This window comes from Macaca fascicularis, chromosome 4, assembly GCF_037993035.2.
Source record: "Macaca fascicularis isolate 582-1 chromosome 4, T2T-MFA8v1.1".
In the NCBI taxonomy this organism is placed as follows: Eukaryota; Metazoa; Chordata; class Mammalia; order Primates; family Cercopithecidae; genus Macaca; species Macaca fascicularis.
Genome location: NC_088378.1, coordinates 135,613,272 through 135,632,353, shown reverse-complemented (window position 1 = coordinate 135,632,353; position 19,082 = coordinate 135,613,272). Strand labels below are relative to the sequence as shown.

The following is a 19,082-nucleotide window of genomic DNA, read 5'->3' as shown; positions in this document are numbered from 1 at the left end:
TTGTATTATACTTCCCAGTTGAGCATCTTTTTTCAAAATATCCAAAATCTGAAATGCTCCAATGCATATTTCTCTTGAGCATCATGTTGATGCCCAAAAAGTTTTGGATTTTGAAGCATTTTAGGTTTTGGATTTTCAGATTAGGGTTACTCAACCTGTATAACCCAGAGTAATTCAACCTATTGACATTTTAGGTGGGATAATGTTTTCTTGTGGGGTATGGACTTGTGCGTTGTAGTATGTTTAGCAGCACCCCTGTCTCCTACTTGCTATATACTAATAGTGGTTCCCAGTTGTGACAACCAAAAACATCTAGACATTGCCACATACCTCTTGAGGGGTAGAGAGGGCAAAATCACCTTTAGTTGAGAATCACTTGTATAACCCTATATATTTGGATTGGTTGGTCCTGAGTAAAAACTAGATGGGATAATATGAACCTTCCACCTGCAAAAAGATAGAAATGCTATACTTTTTGCATTATAAATTGGGCCTCTCTAAACATGATTTTTATTATTTCTAGGAGAGTAGCAGCATTTCTAATGGTCCAGGTCCTAGTTATAACCCGATAAGCTTAATGGATGGGAGAACTTGCACAAGCATGTTTGAAGAGGCCAGGTGTATCACTGGCACGTTTGAGAAACAACTGATTAGTGAGGGAGACCCAGTTTTCATGAACAATTGTGTTTTGTCATCGTCATGGCCCCAGCTTTGGGTGTTTTGAATTTTTTCTGGAAAGGAAATTAGCATGAAGTCCCAGTTGGTAGGTAGGCAGCATTTTCCGTAGTGTCTCTTCTGGTATTCTGTGTCCTTCGTCTCCTGTCTTTCAGTATTTAGCATTTTCAAACTCCTAGAAATGAAATGCTGTTTAGAAGTCCACAAAGAGAGCTAGTCCATTGTGAATTACACAAAGAAGTAGTCCATTGTGTATTAATTTTCTGTACGTTTTTGAAGGCTCTTGCATCTGGGAAGGCTTGCTTAGTTTTAAAAATATTAGGTAATAACAGACTGAAATTTTGAAGATCTTATGGATCCACGGTAGCAGGAACTCAGGAAGATCAGCCTTCTTTGATTTAGAATGTCATTTAGGCACATTATATATTCTGATACCTTAGAAGATACAATGCATTTTCCTGAATTATCATTGCTACTGCTTTAATTACTTTAAGGCTGTGAGGCGGTAACTAACTTTAGTGTCATGATGTATACATCTTAACATTTAATGTGCTCTTTTATTTTTTTTTAACACCCCCTTAAAGTACTCTGGTATTCAGATTTTTCCTTGTGTTTCTCTAATTCTCCTATTTCATCCATTGGTCAGTTTTTCCTGCCTCTTTTCTTTCTGCTCCATGATCCATTCTTAAATTTTCTTTTCTCTTTGCATATGCTTTTTGAATTCATTATCTCATAGTCTCAACAATGGTCTTGTTCATATACTATACTTCCAAATTTGTACTTTCAAACATATTCTCAAGAATGTCTGACCCTTTGGATTCTCAATCTATTGAGATATAATGTTTCATGCTTTCCCTTGATTACTTTCCTACACACTTGTTGAAGATACCAAAGATGTAGCACTAACTTCTCTTGGAATGGGATTGATGTTACAAACTTGAATGGTTCATTCAGTTTAGATATGTGAAGCGGATATCATCATTAGCACTGATGATTGACAGTAGTTTTAAAAATTCCAGTCAGGAATGAACCAGAAGTTACCTGAAGTTTTCAATAACTCTAGGTATTAATGCAACGTATTTTGAAAGTTTGAAATATATGGGTGTAAATATTGATGCTTACATGTTAGATTTACTGTGGTGAAGGAAATTTGCCAGTCGTCCATCAGACAGTGTTAAATGCCCACCAGTGTGTAAAAGAAATAGACCTAAAATATTAATAAATTGTGTATATATGTATGAAGGTATTGATGTGTACAGAGAAGTGGAGACATTGTGAGTTATAGTGGTCAGTATGGTTTCATGGAGGAGGAAGGATTTGAAGATTATTTAAAAAGATGGATATTTGGACAGAAGAAAAGCAAACATTTTCAGACAAGAGAAAACATAAACCAAGAGAATGGATATGAAAAGGACTGTCCTGACAGGAGGAACATCTCAGGTAGGGTGAACCCAGTTGTGGTTCTCATTCTTGTTGTGCTTCAGACTCACTTGTGGAACTTTTAAACATACCCCCAGAAATTAATAATGAAGTCTGGAGTGGGACTTAGGCAGTTGCTTTTCTAAAAAGTCTACAAATGGTTCTTTAGGTAGTAGAGAGCTGTTGGAGTTTCTTGAGTTGTGAACTGTTGAGTAAAATTGTTTTAAATTGGTCTTGCTGGAGTGTAAAGAATGGATTAGAGGAAACAATTGTATTGCTTTGTAAAAGTCTGGTAAATGTATTTACGTGTCCCTCTGTTCATTTTGACTCCTCAGCTAGATTTCTTAGTTCCTTGAGATCATAAACAATCAACTTTTAAAGGTACAATGAAGAAATATCTTTTTTTTTTTTTTTTTTTTTGCTGGGTTGGGGGACAGGGTTTTGCTCTGTCACCTAGGCTGAAGTGCAGTTATACAATCAATGGCTCACTGAAGCCTTGAACTCCTGAGTTCAAGCGATCTTCCTACTTCAGCCACCCAAAGTAGCTGAGACAACAGGTGTGTGCCGCCATGCCCGCCTAATGTTTTTTTCTTTTTTTTTAGACACGAGGTCTCACTGCCTCATGAAGTTGCCCAGGCTGGTCTTGAACTCCTGAGCTGAAGCTGTCTTCCTGCCTCAGACTTCCAAAGTGCTAGGATTACAGGTGTGAGCCACTGCACCTAGCAAGAAATACCTTATCATTCTATTTTCATTTGGAACTTGCAGGCTCATGCCTGTAATCCCAGCACTTTGGGAGGCTGAGGCAGGCGAATCATGAGGTCAGGAGATTGAGACCATCCTGGCTAACATGGTGAAACCCTGTCTCCACTAAAAATACAAAAAAATCAGTTGGGTGTGGTGGCGGGCGCCTGTAGTCCCAGCTGCTGGGGAGGCTGAGGCAGGAGAATGGCATGAACTGGGGAGTCGGAACTTGCAATGAGCCGAGATCGTGCCACTGCACTCCAGCCTGGGTGACAGAGCAAGACTCTGTCTCAAAAAAAAAAAAAAAAGAAAGAAAGGACCTCATGATATATGCTAACCTCACCTGTACAGACTTTCTTATTTTCCCGTAATCTCTTACCATTTTGTCAGGTTTTATATATGCAATTCCAGTCTGCTTTAAATCCATTGTGAATAAAGGAAGGTATGCATCAATAAATTTAGAAGTTAAACAATTTTATTAGGATATATGAAGAATCTAGTAACCCAGATTTTCTATGTGTGTGTGACACAAGGGGAGGCAAGTATGAATGTGTAACAAAACATTGAAGTTTATTTAATGATTATCCTTGTATGTTATGTACTGGATTCACAGCAGTAGATGAGTGACAATGACATCCTAATATTGTAATAACTGCTTCTAATTTTTATGTTTCTTTCAGCTATTTTTTACTATACCAATGATTTTATAAGATGTGAATTAATTTGATAACTTTGGAAGGCTTCATGTAAATTCACAATTGGGGAAAAAACTTGTTAAACAGTATGTCCTGAATTTTAGTTTGGAGAACCTGTTTATCGTAAAGATAATTTCATTTTATAATGCTGTTCATGAAAACAAGGTTTTACTTGTAGCTCTACTTTTACAAATGTGATTGAGAGGAGTATTCCAGCTTTGCCATGGACCAAGCTCCTTGCCAAACCCACTATAAAAGTTATCACATTTAATTCTAACAAATACCCTACAGATGAAATATAAACATAATTCTCATTTCATAAAAAAATTTAATTAACATCCTCAAGATTATATAGCTATTAAGTGACAGAACTGGAATTAAAATCCAGATAGTCTAATTCCAAAGTCTCGGCTCTTATTTAATCACTCTGTTGGAGTATTATAAACATGTAATAATAAATTGTGATTGTTGGGGTCTGTAGGTACTGATTAATTCTAGCCTGCCTTTTGCTGAATAGATTCAGGAGTCAAATAGAGATAAAAATATTTACTTTATTAGTAAAGCTGGCATGCAGAGTGGCTTGGACAGGCAACTTAAGTGGGCTTCTTTCTTCCCTAGTTAATTGAACTTGCACACTTAATCAGTCAGATCAGCTAGAAAACTACTGCTGTTCCTTGCTCCCCAGCAGACTTACCAGCGGAGGAGAGAAGAAAGTGCTCAACTTGCAGGTGGCAGGCAAACTCTGAGGTGGGAAGTTGAAGAAGCTGGGTCCCGCAGGGGCAATGGCCATTTTTCCAGTCTCACCAGAGCTAGTTTAGAGAACTGGGTTTAGAGATGAGTATACATTTACTTGCTACTTTTGAGAGAGAAGAAGTTACTAATTTATGGGTCTGTAGGAGCAGTGGGAGTGGGAAAGAAGAGAACAACCACCCTCCTTTATGTGGGATAAGGAAGGAGTCAGTGAGGGCGTTGTAACAGAGTAATTGCTTCTTAGAGGTCCCTGACAGGTTCCTGAGCAGGTGACTATTTAAACCAATACTTGAAGGGTAAGGATTTAGCTATGGAGTGGGATGGGTGCGGAGGAGAAGAAAGTCCTAGGAACCAGGAGCAGCCTGTTTGAATAGTTAAAAGAACTGAAAGGAGCTAGCAGAACACAGTGGCCGAGAGAGAGGGAAAGAGTAGCACAGGAGCAGGTAGAATAATCAGTGGTGGCCAGATCACCTGGGCCTTGTAGGCCATCATGAGAAATTTGTGTTTTACTCTGTATGCCAAGGAGATTTCTTGAACGGTTTGAAGGAGGGGAGCGGTGTGATCTAATTTGTACTTTAATTGCTATTTTTTATTTTTCGTTTTGAGACAGTCTCACTGTATCTTCCAGGCTAGAGTGCAGTGGTGCCATCATGGCACACAGCAGCTTCAACCCTCCTGGGCTCAAGCAGTCCTCCTGCCTCAGCCTCCCAAGTAGCTGGGCATGGTGGCCCATGCCTAATTTTTTTTTTGAGATGGAGTTTTGCTCTTGTTGCCCAGGCTGGAGTGCAATGGCGTGATCTCAGCTCACTGCAACCTCCGCCTCCCTGGTTCAAGCAATTCTTCTGCCTCAGCCTCCTGAGTAGCTGGGATTGCAGGCTCCTGCCACCACACCCAGCTAATTTTTTTTAATGTATATTTTTAGTAGAGACGGGATTTCACCATGCTGGCCAGGCTGGTCTCAAACTCGTAACCATGGCCTCCCAAAGTGCTGGGATTACAGGCGTGAGCCACTGCGTCTGGCTGCCTGACTGATTTTTAATTTATTTATAATTATTTTTTTCAGACAGAGTCTCACTTTGTTGCTCAGGCTTGAGTGCAGTGATACAATCTCAGCTCAGTGCAACCTCCACCTCCTGGGTTCAAGTGATCCTCCCACCTCAGCCTCCCAAGTAGCTGGGGTTACAAGTGTGTGCCACCACGCCCCACTAAATTTTGTATTTTTTTAGTAGAAACGGGTTTCACCATATTGGCCAAGCTGGTCTCAAACTCCTGACCTCAAGTGATCCACCCGCCTTGGCCTCCCAGAGTGCTGGGATTACAGGCGTGAGCCACCACACCCAACCAATTTTTTATTTTTTGTAGATACAGGGTCTTGCTCTGTTGCTCAGGCTGATCTCAAACTTCTGGGCTCAAACAGTCCTCCTACCCTGGCCTCCCAAAGTGCTAGGTTTATAGGCTTGAGCCATTGTGCCTGGCATCATTTGTATTTTTAAAAGACTGTATTGGCTGCATTTGGAGAGCATATTAGAAGGACCGGCAGGCTGGTGACGTGGACTAATATGATAGTGGTGAAATGAAGAGCAGTTGACTTTGAGATGTATTTTGGAGGTGAAAACCATGAGACTTGCCAATAGATTTGAATGGGGACTGAGGAAAGGGAGAAATCAAGGATGACAATCAAATGTCTAGCTCGAGCAACTGGATGAACAATCCATTTATTGGATAACAGAGACATGGAGAAGAATAGTTCTGGGTGTTTTGTACTTGCTGCGTTTCAGGTGCTTATGTGTCTTTGTCATGGAGACGTCAGGACACAGAGAAGAGATTTCAGTGAGAGACATAAATTTGGGAGTTTTCAATATATAGATGGCATTTAATTTAAAGTTGTGGACATAGATGAGATTATCTAGAAAGAGAATATGGGAGAGAGAACAGGGCCCAGTACCATGTCCTGAAGAACTCTAACATAGAGAGTTTGAGTAGAAGTAGCACATGCAGTGGAGACAGAGATGGAGCTGCCACAGGGGTCATAGAAAACCAATAGAAGTGTTGATAAAGACTCCAGGATGGACAGTATTTAGAGAAAGTGGTGACTATGTCAATTACTAATCTTAGAAAAGTGGATTTGGTAGCAGAGATCATTAATGACCTTGAGAAGAGCAGTTTCAGTGGAATGGATTGAGGGAAGAATGGAATTGAAATGAGTCAGTTGTGTAGATGTGTGCTTTTCACATCTTTTTTTTTTTTTTTTTTTTTTTTTTTTTTTGAGACGGAGTCTCGCTCTGTAGCCCGGGCTGGAGTGCAGTGGCCGGATCTCAGCTCACTGCAAGCTCCGCCTCCCAGGTTTACGCCATTCTCCTGCCTCAGCCTCCCGAGTAGCTGGGACTACAGGCGCCCGCCACCTCGCCCGGCTAGTTTTTTGTATTTTTTTAGTAGAGACGGGGTTTCACGGTGTTTGCCAGGATGGTCTCGATCTCCTGACCTCGTGATCCGCCCGTCTCGGCCTCCCAAAGTGCTGGGATTACAGGCTTGAGCCACCGCGCCCGGCCTGCTTCTCACATCTTAAGAGGTATATTAATCACCTGGAAATCTTGTCAAAATGTAGATTCTATTTTAGGGCCCAAGATGTCCTGTCCTTTCCTTTTCCTCTTCATTTTCCTTTTCCTTTCTCCTTTCTCCTTTCCTGTTGTCTGCAGAGATCCTGCATTTTCTAATGAGCTCCCAGATAATGCCAGTGCTACTGGTCCATGGAGCAATGGAGCACACTTTGAGTAGCAAAGGTATAGATTAGTGGTTCTCAAACTGTAATATGTATCAGACTAATGTGGAGGGCTTGATAAAATACAGATTATTAGACCTAGTTCAAAGTTTCTCATTCTGTAACTCTGGGGTGGTACCTGAGAATTTTCATTTCCTATAAATTCCCAGGTGAAACTGATGCTGCTGATCTGGGAACCTCTGGTGTAGGTGATTTTTTTGGAGAATTTTAACTGTGATGGAGAACTGTCAAGGGAAGTCTTTGTTTGTTGGTTGAAGGTGGCAAACAAGTAGAGTGCCTTTCTGCTGATGAGAATGGTCCAGTAGATAGGGAGACACTGATGATGCAAGGGAGAAGAGGAAGGAAGAAGGGAAATCCTTGAGAAGATGAGGAGGGTGGCTCCAAAGCATATATTGTGGTCTTGAATTTTGATAAGAAAGGGTATATTCTTAGTTATAGCAACAGGGAAGGTGGAGACGATGGGTTTATAGATTTGGGGATAAGCAAATGGAGCTCCCCTCTTGATGGTTTCTGTTTTCTCAGTGAAGGTAAGGGCAACTCTTGAGGGAAGAGGGTGAGTTGGAGATTTGAGAGAGATCATGTCAAATGATCATTTTCAAGTAGGAAAATGAACTTACTAGAAGAAAATGGCTTTATTGAGAGCCTCTTTGAGATTAAGGTCAGAAACTAAGAATGAAAATCTGATTCTACGGTCTTTTTTGTTCAACCTCAGTTAGTTCTTTGGATTCAGTCATGGGAGAATTAAGTGGTTGAGATTACCCAAGGTTAAATTTTATCCAGGTGAGTACATCAGAGAGAGAGAGAGAGAGAGAGAGAAGTACAAGGAAGTGATTATAATCATGGAACAGGAAGGGAAATGAAGACAGAAGAGGGCTGAAGGATAGAAACAAACAATGACGAGGTTAACAAATTGTTGTATTCAGGGTGCAAGTAAACTAGAAGTAACTAGGTTTGTGATGAAAAGCAAATGCTGCTGGCATTCAAAATTTTGTAGGTTGGGCAGTTTTTGGTAGGAATAAAGGTCTAGAGTGTGACTGTGAAGACGGCTGGGTGTGGTGGAGTTTCCTAGAGAGATCAGGAAACAGGATGTTGGGTGTGCCGTTCACCTGGATGTTGAAGTTGCCAAGAGTGATGACAGAAGTTGGGAGTGTAGAGAGATCTTCTGGATAGACACTAACTTTTCAATGAATGATGGAAAATTTCAGGTTAGTGGATACCAGCAGCAGAGAGGGATAGGTTTATCAGGGTTGTGAGCAGGAGGTATTTTACAGAACAAATGGAAAGTAATGGTCCTGAAGTGATAATGGCTGCCAAGGAAGACTCCTACCCACCTGCTATCCAGGAGGTATCTGGGCTATTAGAGAATGCTTTCTAATGGCAGGGCTATAAGAGAAGCAGTGTCTTCTAGAAATGGCCTAGTTTCACAGAGATGGAGGGAAGGTTCAGAAAAGAGGTTGCAGATTTATAGGAGTTTATCACAAATTGGGATTTGAAGATTGAGGGCATGGCATAAAAGTTTGGGAGTGAAAGGAAGGGAACTGGAGTAGGTACAGAGTTGTAAAAGCAAGTTTGGCAGGCAGAGAGTTTGGTGATAATAGATGACCAGAAAGTCTTAGATACATATTAGAGACCGAGACAAACTGGAGGATGAGGCATAATGGAACTGGCCCAGACAATTTCTGTTATTACTATTATATATTTTTTTGAGACAGAGTTTCACTCTTGTTGCCAGGCTGGAGTGCAATGGCGCAATCTCAGCTCACTGCAACCTCTGCCTCTTGGGATCAAGCGATTCTCCTGCCTCAGCCTCCCGAGTAGCTGGGATTACAGGCACCCGCCACTGCGCCCGGTTAATTTTGTATTTTTGGTAGAAACGGAATTTCACCATGTTGGTCAGACTGGTCTCGAACTCCTGACCTTGTGATCCACCCGCCTCGGCCTCCCAAGGTGCTGGGATTACAGGCGTGAGCCACCATGCCCGGCGATGATTTCTAAAAATAATTAAAATACACATCTCATTTTTGCTGTAGATGTCCTCCATGATCTAGCCACTGCCTGCATCTCTTATATCATCCCTTCCCACTCTCCCCTTGCACCCTGTGCTCCACCCACACAGCCCTTCCGTCTTTCTGTCACTCACTCCAGCATGCCATAGTTTTCCTACCTCTGTTTCTTTTTTCATTTGTTTGCACTTGCTCTTCTGAGAGATAGAGTCAAGTGGTCAGTAGCATAAGCTCTGGATCCAGACTCCCTGCTCTGCCACTTTTAAGCTTTGTGACCATGGTCAAGTTACTTAACCTCTCTGTGCTTCAGTTGCTTATTTGTAAGTTGGGGAATGATAATAGTGTTTTTTCATAGGAGATTCGGGGAATTACAAAAGCTGAATTGAGACAAATTAATGTAAAGGGCTTAGAATAATTTCTTGTATGTGTGGGTAAAGACTCAATAAACATTAATATTATTATTTCTTCTGCTTGAAGCTCTTTTTCTTATATATTTATATAGGGAATTTAATCATTACATTGTTTCCTTCTCAGGTCAGATGTGATTCCTTAGCCATCCTAGCTAAAGTGTCATAACTCCGCTGGCTCTCTGTCACTCTTTATCCCATTACCCTTTTATTTAGTCATAGTATTTTCATCACCATTTGAAATTATTTTATTATTCTGTTTTGCTCTTCCCCCATTCCCTGAAGGGCCAAGTACTTTGTAGGTGCTCCAGAAATGTTTGTGGCAATTTATTGTCCTGAAAACACGGTTTCCTGGGCCTTGACTCTAATCAGGCAGTGTATGTGGCAAGGTGACGACAGTGAGGCCTAGGCAGGGAAGACAGAATTCAACTCTGTTTATTAATCTGTTGGCTCATCTAGATCAGGCAGCTGCCAGTTTTTGTAAATTTTATTAGAACACAGCCACACCCATTTTTAAACTTATTTTCTGGCTGCTTTCCTCCTACAACCAGAGTTGAGTAGTTGTGACAGAGGTCTTAGGGTTTGCAAAGTTGAAAATATTACTATCTGGCCCTTCATAGAAAAAAATTTGCTGACTCCTGATTTAGATACATAGAAAAGACAAGGAGAAAACACCAAAAATAATAAGCTTTATTTGGATAGTGGGATAATAGGTCATTTTGCTTTTTATCTTTATGCTTTTTTTTTGTATTTTGTTATAGACCCTTTAATTTGGAAATAGCCGTATAAATACCCCAAAATGGTATTTAGAACACCTTTTTAATGGTGAGTTTTTTTCCCTTTTTTCCTCCTTAGTGCCGCTTTTGACACAAAAACGGGGTTACGTGTGGCAGTGAAGAAGCTCTCCAGACCATTTCAGTCCATCATTCATGCCAAAAGAACCTACAGAGAACTGCGGTTACTTAAACATATGAAACATGAAAATGTAAGTTAATTCATTCAAGGAAGAATACATTTTGATCTTGAATAGGCTGGGGAAAATGTTTTAATTACTGCAGATGGAAATGCATTGGAGTGCATCAAATGTTGGTCCCTGCTTCTTGTCCTGGGGTGTTAGTGGCCACTTGGTTATGTCAGGTCAAAGACTTGGAATGAAAGTGATGCATCTTCCTGGAGTTCTAGTTTTACTCAAAGGTTTTTAGAGGGGAAGGAACTCTTTAAAATTTTAAAGTAAAAGGATATATTATGAAATATAACACAAAATTCACAAGAATTGTTAAGAGAAAATATTAAAAGGTTGTGTATTCTTTGCCTGGTTTTCCTAAGGCTCTATTATGAGAATGTGGGAGTCTGTGGCTATCAAAACACAAAATAGCCACAGACTCCCATATTCTCATAATATAGCCTTAATATTTTTAAGTGGAAAAATCTGAGGAAGAGTGCCCTAGGCTCACTGAAGGTCCTATCAAAGAGGGCTATTATTTTATATATTTGTTAATAATTTTTCTTTTTTTCCAGATTCAGTTATTTTAATAAATATGTCGGAGGCATTGTTTAAGTTAATTATAACTTTTTATTTTTTACCAATTTGGTAATTCGAGGACATTGCCATTCTGCCAAGATGCTTACAAATTCTAATACGGTAAATAAGTGGATATAATTGGAGTATTAACTGAAAGTAAAAAGACAGTTGACTGAAGACATTTTACTGAACTTCAAAATCAAGTTGTGAATTTCTGTGACTGCTGTATGAAGGGTACTGTGGAGTTTGTAGCATCGTGGAAGCATTGGCCATAGAGATTTCAAAGTCCTTTGGCTGTACTGCTTGTTTTTTGTGCAGAAGAAAATTCAAAATCTGTGAATTTATTATTTGACTATTTAGACTGTTTTAGTAATTTAACTTCTTCATAGCGAGAAAAAAGTCACAGATAAGTGATTCTTCATTAGCATACACTTGTTTCATTAGTGCAAATTTCTTCTAAATTGAGAACATTAAGACTTAAATTTGTAATTGGATTATGGATACCATTATAATCACAGCTGCTGCTTTTTATTTTCACATTTTATTTTGATTGTATAGTATCGAGGAAATCCTATTTCTACAGAAAACTTCTATTCCTGAATATAATTTTACATAAGTAGCTATGTGCAAACCTGAGTTTTAAGAATGTTCAGTGTGGAGCTGCAGCTTTCCTAATCAGTGACATGTTTACAAGAAGTTGAGATATGCGGAAAAAGCTGGCAGCAGAAACTTTATTCCTAGGTCTGCATAAAATCAAGGTGGCCTGGCAGCTTTAAGGGATGTGTTTGCATTTGATTTTTAACACACTTGAGTGTGTATGCTGTTTTTCATTACACATTATTATATGTGACAGAGATAGTGTCACAGCTTTGCAAGTATAAAGGAGATTTTGAAAATGAAATGCAAGCCAAGCATTTATGGAACCCCAGAGCACCTTTGGGAGCCCCTAGGATCTTATTGATGTGGCTACACTAATTTAAGAACATCTAGTTTCAGAGATTATCAGTGCTACACTTGATTGTTTTGCTTTTCTTCCTAAATATGTTAAGCCAGTGTTTAGGGATCATGGTATTAGAAAAATAGGATTTTAATTTCCATGTATTGTTTTATAAGTGTCTTGCTTACTAGCGGTAGATGGTCACCTAGATATCAGTGATTTGTTACTTAAACAAAATAAGATACATAGCTGAATGTCTCATAGTTCTCTATTCCGTTGGCAAATGTTTGAAGCCAAAAGACTTGACTCAATGTAGAAAAATTCCTGCATTTTAGCCTATTTTAAAAACATTTGTTAGGTGCTTACAATGTAAAAGTAATTTTACCCAATAAAGAACCAAAACTTCCAGTAAGTTTAATTGAGGGTTTTCAGAGAAATTTGTCTCGTTTACCTTCCTCTTCTTTTTAAAAAAATTACTGTTTTGGGTCACCATCCAATTTTTATAGCTGCCAAACCTCCTACAGGCAGCAGCAACAGAAGCTTAAAACTTGTGACCATTTTAAGTGTTGGTAACAATACAATTTTCAGGTGCCAGAGGGCACATGTGATCTTTTACACAAAAATGCCTCTGACCCACAGTCGGTAGTTCATCTTGAGTTGTCTCTTCTGTTAGTGATCATGAATAATAAATAAAACATTTATTAGGTGAGTGACTGAAGCTAGGGGATGTCCTCTGTGACTGTGAGAGTTTCTCTCTGAACAAAGTTAGTTGGACCATTCCTGATTGAACTTCTGACCTTGATCTCATTAACACCTGCTCTAAGGAAAGATTAAAGGGAGGCAGCCTGCCAGCTGCATCCTTTTGCTGTCTGGGCAGACACTACAGAAATGGCCCACATACGGGTCTAGAGATCTGTACATTTTAGAATTTAAAAATGATCAAAGAAATTCTTTTGTAAATTTTATTTGGGAACCTTTAGATTTAACCTTACCATTGTAGACCAAGAGATTGTTTTGATGTGCTGTTGTTAAATATGCTAAATATGGTCTTTGGATACTGAGTTTTAAAGTATTTTTTTTGGATGTGTGCTAATTTGATAAAAAATATGATTTATATTTGCCAGGCTTTGGACCATGATGGGATAATCATTAGAGATATTTGCTGCTTATTTGTATTATAAATGTCTTTTCTAAAACTTTTATTCCTGGATTACTTTGAGGTGACTGAAGTCATGTAACAGCAGAAGGAGTTAAGGAAATAGACTAAAATATGACTTGATTTAGAAGGGAATTTCCATTTAAGAAATGAGTGCAGTGGCTCATGCCTGTAATCCTGGCACTTCGGGAGGCCAAGGTGGGTGGATTGCTTGAACCCAGAAGTTTGAGACTAGCCTGGGCCACATGGCAAAACCCAGTCTCTATTATATTAAAAAAAAAAAAAAGAAATGAGAAATGAATAGATTCCTAAAATATTTTCCAGATCTATTTTAATGCTGAGAATTTTTTGTTTTACAGTATTTTCCTTATGATTAATATTTCATAAATATGATTAATGGAGGGAGGGGTATTTTGTGAAAACCCATCAAAAATTTAAGTACTTTGATTTAACATGAGTAGTTTTAATCTCAAAATTGTTATTTTTGGTGTCCTTATGTTAAATACATTAAATGTTATAAATATTGCCCTTTTTAGGAAATTAAAATTTGCTAGGGTATTTACTAGTTGGCTTTTCTCTGTTTTTTTTCAGGTTACTTTGTTTTTCTTCTTGCAGTCATGCTTTTTAATCATTTGAATAGTTGAGCTTTATGTCTTAAATTCTGTTAATGGAAGTAGCTGCTTTAGATAGTTTGCTTAGGTATATTGTATTTTGTAATTCTCTATTCAGCTGTATGGGCTGTGGTCACCACTTATTCTGATGATCCACAGTGGGTCAGTCCTTTGTCCTAGCCACCTTCAGATACGTTATCTGCTCAGTCTTGCTGTCAGGACTGTGAAAATAAGCAATGATGTCCTCGTGTTTTTCATACGAGGAAAGTGGAACTCAAGAGAAGATACCAAATGTATTTGCCAATTATTATTTACATAATGGCCATTCATTTTAGCTCCTGCTGAATGCCAGGCTCCGTTCCAAGTGCCAAGGTTATTGGAATGAAGAAATTATAAGCTCTTGGATCCAAGAAATCACAGACTGATACTGGGGTTCAAACTTATAGCTGTTTGGTTCCAAAATGTCTGTTATGTTTTCAGTTTGAAATTGGAGTTTTTATTTGAAAATAGTTTTGACTTTTTTTTTTGTCTTTGAGGTAACTCTTGCATGTGTAAATCGGATCTCTAATGATTTAGTTTCCATAGGAGGGTGATTTTCACAATCACAATGGAAACAATGTAAAACAATGTAAATAGTTGTAAACTTTTCTATTATATTGAGGAGATGGGCATCTCAAATAACAAGAATCTTTGATTAGAAAATATTGGAACAGGTGAATAAAGTTAGCTTCTGGACCTCAGTTACCTTAAGTAGAAGTGGGTGTAAGGGAGAATGATTAAAAGTCCAGAGGTCTTAAGCCAGGAGTGTACCAAACTCAAGGGAAACAATTACAGTTTAGATGGAAAAGGTAAAAGAAAATGGATTTGACTTAAATTTAAAGCACTATTATGAATGAGGTCACGGGTACTGTATTGGGAGGGGGGGCATGTAAGTTGGCCTTACCTCTATGGAGGACAATTTGACAATATTAAGATTCTTAAATATATTGATGTCCTTTGATTCTGTAATTCTGTTTCTTGAAATTTATTTCCTGGAAGAAAATATGAGATGTGCAAAATACATATATTTTTCTTGCAGTATTCCTTAAATGTCTAAAGATAGGAAATTGGTTAAGTTATGGTATACACAAATGATAGATATGCTGTATACAAATGTTTAAATATTAAGTAAAAAGGCAGGATATAAAACTGTGCATGGTATAACCCCAATTTAATTTATGTACATCAGAAAATCAAAGGAAATATATCTCAAAATGTTAATGATGGTTATAATGGGTGGTACAATTATGGGTAATTTTGATTTTCTTGTATACTGTTGTCTGGGTAGGGATCTGAAAGTGACTCTATTTCCTTTGGAACAATTTTCAAGGACTTGAAACTTATTCTTAAATTCCAAGTATGTGTCCCACCACCTCCTTTTCAGGTTCAGACTGTAAAATTGAAGTTGCTTTTAAAAAGTCTGATATTTGGAGTCAGGCATGGTGGTGCACTCGGGAGGCTGAGGCAGAAGAATCGCTTATACCTGGGAGGCAGAGGTTGCAGTGGGCTGAGATTGTGCCATGTACTCCAGCCTGGGCAACAAGAGCGAAACTGTGTCTCAAAAAAAAAAAAAAAAAAAAAAAAGCCTGATATTTGGATGAGTGGAGTAACATCCTAATTAGAAGATCTTTTTCATGATAATGTTTTGAGTATTAACATATCTTACTTCTAGAGCTTCGTGTTTAAGTTGGCAGGTTAGAACAGTGTGCTAGTGAGGCCACAGTCTTGCTTCATATCCAGATACTCTCAAATATGGCTGGGCGTATTACAAATGAATTATAATATTTCTTTTTTTTTTTTTTTTTTTTTTTTTTTTGAGACAGAGTCTCGCTGTGTCTCCCAGGCTGGAGTGCAGTGGCGTGATCTCAGCTCACTGCAAGCTCCGCCTCCCGGGTTCACGCCATTCTCCCGCCTCAGCCTCCCAAGTAGCTGAGACTACAGGCACCCGCCACCACGCCCGGCTAGTTTTTTGTATTTTTAGTAGAGACGGGGTTTCACCATGTTAGCCAGGATAGTCTCGATCTCCTGACCTCGTGATCCACCCGCCTCGGCCTCCCAAAGTGCTGGGATTACAGGCTTGAGCCACCGCGCCTGGCCGAATTATAATATTTCTTATTTGTCTTGTCAATACCTAACTGTAGAAACGAATGGCCTGGGTTTTAAGGAAAATGAATGGGAGGTGGGGGATGGAGGTGCTGTATGTGGATGAATTCATGATCAGAAAACTTTTCAAAGACCTTGGGCTATTAAGTAGCTCTTTGCTTTATCCCTGTGTAAAGATAGACTTTTTTTTTTCATTTTTAAATTGTCTGATTTAAATACCCGATCCATTAAGACTTTGTGAGAATAATACCAAGAATATACTGAGAATATTTTGAGGCTATAAATATGTCAGTTTTGAAGGCTATACAGTTAAGATGGAAATTTTTCATGGAATACATTTTTTAAAAACATTATTATGGTAACAACCATGGACATGTGACCTTTTTTTCCTGTTGGATTAATTCATTAGACCATTAGTACATACGTAACGCAGGTACCCTAAATCTTTTTGCCTTCTGGTAAACTACTGACTACATATGATTAAATTCTAAAGAGATGAAGATTTTTAATGGTAAAATGGGTTAATATGAGAATTGATGTTAACAAGTAGAAAACAAAAGCATAATTTGGGTAGAAAATTAGTTGGAGTTACTAAGGATGTGACGTGATGTTATGAAACTGAGGTAGCTGGTTTTGAATTAGTTCCTATTAAAATGATTGAGACCTGGCTGGCCATGGTGGCTCACTGCTGTAATCCCAGCACTTTGGGATGCTAAAATGGGAGGATCACTTGAGGCCAAAAGTTCCAGACCAGCCTGGGCAATCTAGTGAGACACATCTGTACAAAAAAAGAAAAATTAGCTAGGCATGGTGGTGGCATGTGCTTATAGTCCCAGCTACTTGGGAAGCTGAGACAGGAGGATTACTTGAGCTGCCATGAACTGTGGTGGTGTCACTGTACTTTAGCTTGCATGTCAAGAGTGAGATCCTGACTCTTTTTTTTTTTTTTTTTTTTTTGAGACGGAGTCTCGCTCTGTCGCCCGGGCTGGAGTGCAGTGACACAATCTCAGCTCACTGCAACCTCCGCCTCCCAGGTTTAAGCAATTCTCCTGCCTCAGCTTCCCGAGTAGCTGGGATTACAGGCGTCCACCACCATGCCTGGCTAATGTTTGTATTTTTAGTAGAGACAGGGTTTCACCATGTAGGCCGGACTGGTCTTGAACTCCTGACTTCAGGTGATTCACCCGCCTCAGCCTCCCAAAGTGCTGGGATTACAGGCATGAGCCACTGCTCCTGGCCTAGACCCTGACTCTTAAAAAAAAAAAAAGAAAAGAAGATTAAGACCTGATGGGTACTCTACTGAGTTTAATATTTATTTACTGTTTAATTTTTATATTTTCTTACAGGTGATTGGTCTGTTGGACGTTTTTACACCTGCAAGGTCTCTGGAGGAATTCAATGATGTGTGAGTAAATCTTTTGCATTTGCCTTCCTGGTCTACAGAATGAAGACTAATAGCCCATTTCTATTCCTGAACCATTTAGCAACATACAGACTTCAAAAAATTCTTTATTCCTATCATGCAACTCTTTCTGGGTGTAGGGGTGGATACCAGAAGATATATGTTATGGGTGGGGTGTGTTAGTATTTGCATCATTTCAGGCACATTGTACCCCACTGAAGAGTCAGTCTTGAATTCTTACAAAAGTTCGATGGAGAAAGGAGTAGAGAGTTTTGACTATGGATTTTTTCTTTTCAAAGTGTTTATCCCAGGTTTGGTTTTTTTTTTTTGTTGTTGTTGTTGTTGTTTTAAAAGACACGGGGTCTTGTGATATTGCCCAGGCTGAACTCAGGCTCCTGGGCTGTAATGTTCCTCCCACCTCAGCCTCCTGAGTAGCTGGGACTGCAGGCACATGCTACCATACCTGGCCGGTCCCAACTTTTTAAAGTGCTCTTCAAGAAATGTAATGGAGCCCCAGTCATATAAACTCCCTCCACTTTTATCGCCCATGCATGTGGGAGGTGATACTAGAACTACATACTGATCCTTGAAGTATTAGATTGCTACACTGGGATAAGGGGCAGACATGTTGAGAAAGGCTTCTCCCAGCTTTGTAACCACCTCTGTTATTTTAACCTGGGATCCCCCTAGAAAGCAGAGCCTGGGATTCTCAGGAACTGGTAGTAGGGGCTAGGGAAAATGAAACAGGGAAGGAGAGAAAGCTTCTATGAGGATATGTTGATTTGGTCACCACTATGGACAACTGGGCTGAAAACTGCTAAGATCTAAGAAGCTGTACATAATGCATCTCAGATAGGGATCATGAATCCACTGGCTCCTGACCCCATTGGCAGGGGTTGCCACATGTGTCATTAGTGCCTTCACCTGCCCAGGTTGCACATTGGTGAGCATAAGACAGATTCCAGCAACTGTTCCCATGTATGTGTGAGCTCTCTACTATAATAGCTTTTCTAGTATCTGAGTTGACACAGCTCTCCCTGCCCCCAGTTCACAGATACACTATACCATAAAAGAGAAGAAAACCTTAAACGCAGTTATACTTTTGGTCCCATTGAAATTTTGGCATTCCTAAATGGAAACGGTTACGTTATGAAAGCCAAAACAGAATTGAAGATCATTACTTCTCTTCCTTAACCTCCATTCCCCCATTGACTCCGGTGCTGAACCTAACCAGTTTCTCTTCACCCTTATCCTGGTTTCAGTTTCTCCCATTCTTATCCTGGACTGATCACAAACACCATTTACTCCTTTCCCACAGAACACACAGGGGATTTGTTTGAACTTGTATGTTCTGTCTAAGGAAAGGGAGAAAGAAATAAAGAAGATGAAATGGAAAGGGAAGGAGGAAAGGTGACAAAAACATTTCTCCACCATTTGAATTTAGTTGGAACAGTGTATGGCTGAGAGTAGAAGTTGAGAGAGGAGAATTTGGTCTACCTACAAGATCTCCTTGGCCACATTAACTTTGACCCTGCTAATGAAAGTTTAAGAAACAAAGGAAAAAAATAGCCAATAACTAAGAAAAATTGTTCTTCTTGCAGCCTTGCTTGGTACAAGAATATGGAGGCTTCCAGAGATTACTGGATGTTACCCAAGGGCATGTATATTACAGTTTGTTGAGCCCTACTGTATGCTGTAGTTGGAAAAGGGAATGTTGCAGAATGATGGTTTTTTAAAAAATAGTTTCCCTAAATGTGGAAGAAATGCTGAAGTAATGTGTTAGTGAATTACTTTGGAAAACATTTGAGTTAGATCTGAGCTGTTAGATCCCAAAATTTTAGGT

The 19,082-nt window shown here is 39.2% G+C and overlaps 1 protein-coding gene across 6 annotated transcripts in view; it reads left to right on the top strand.

Annotated features, from left to right (window-relative positions):
- Positions 1–19,082, top strand: part of MAPK14 (mitogen-activated protein kinase 14) — a 103,945-nt gene that overhangs the window by 13,998 nt on the left and 70,865 nt on the right. For all 6 annotated transcript variants that reach the window (XM_045390739.3, XM_045390740.3, XM_065542947.1 and 3 more), the window contains 2 exons: positions 10,325–10,454; positions 17,184–17,242. In XM_045390739.3, coding sequence (XP_045246674.1) covers positions 10,325–10,454; positions 17,184–17,242 — 189 coding nt within the window. The remainder of the gene's footprint in view (positions 1–10,324; positions 10,455–17,183; positions 17,243–19,082) is intronic.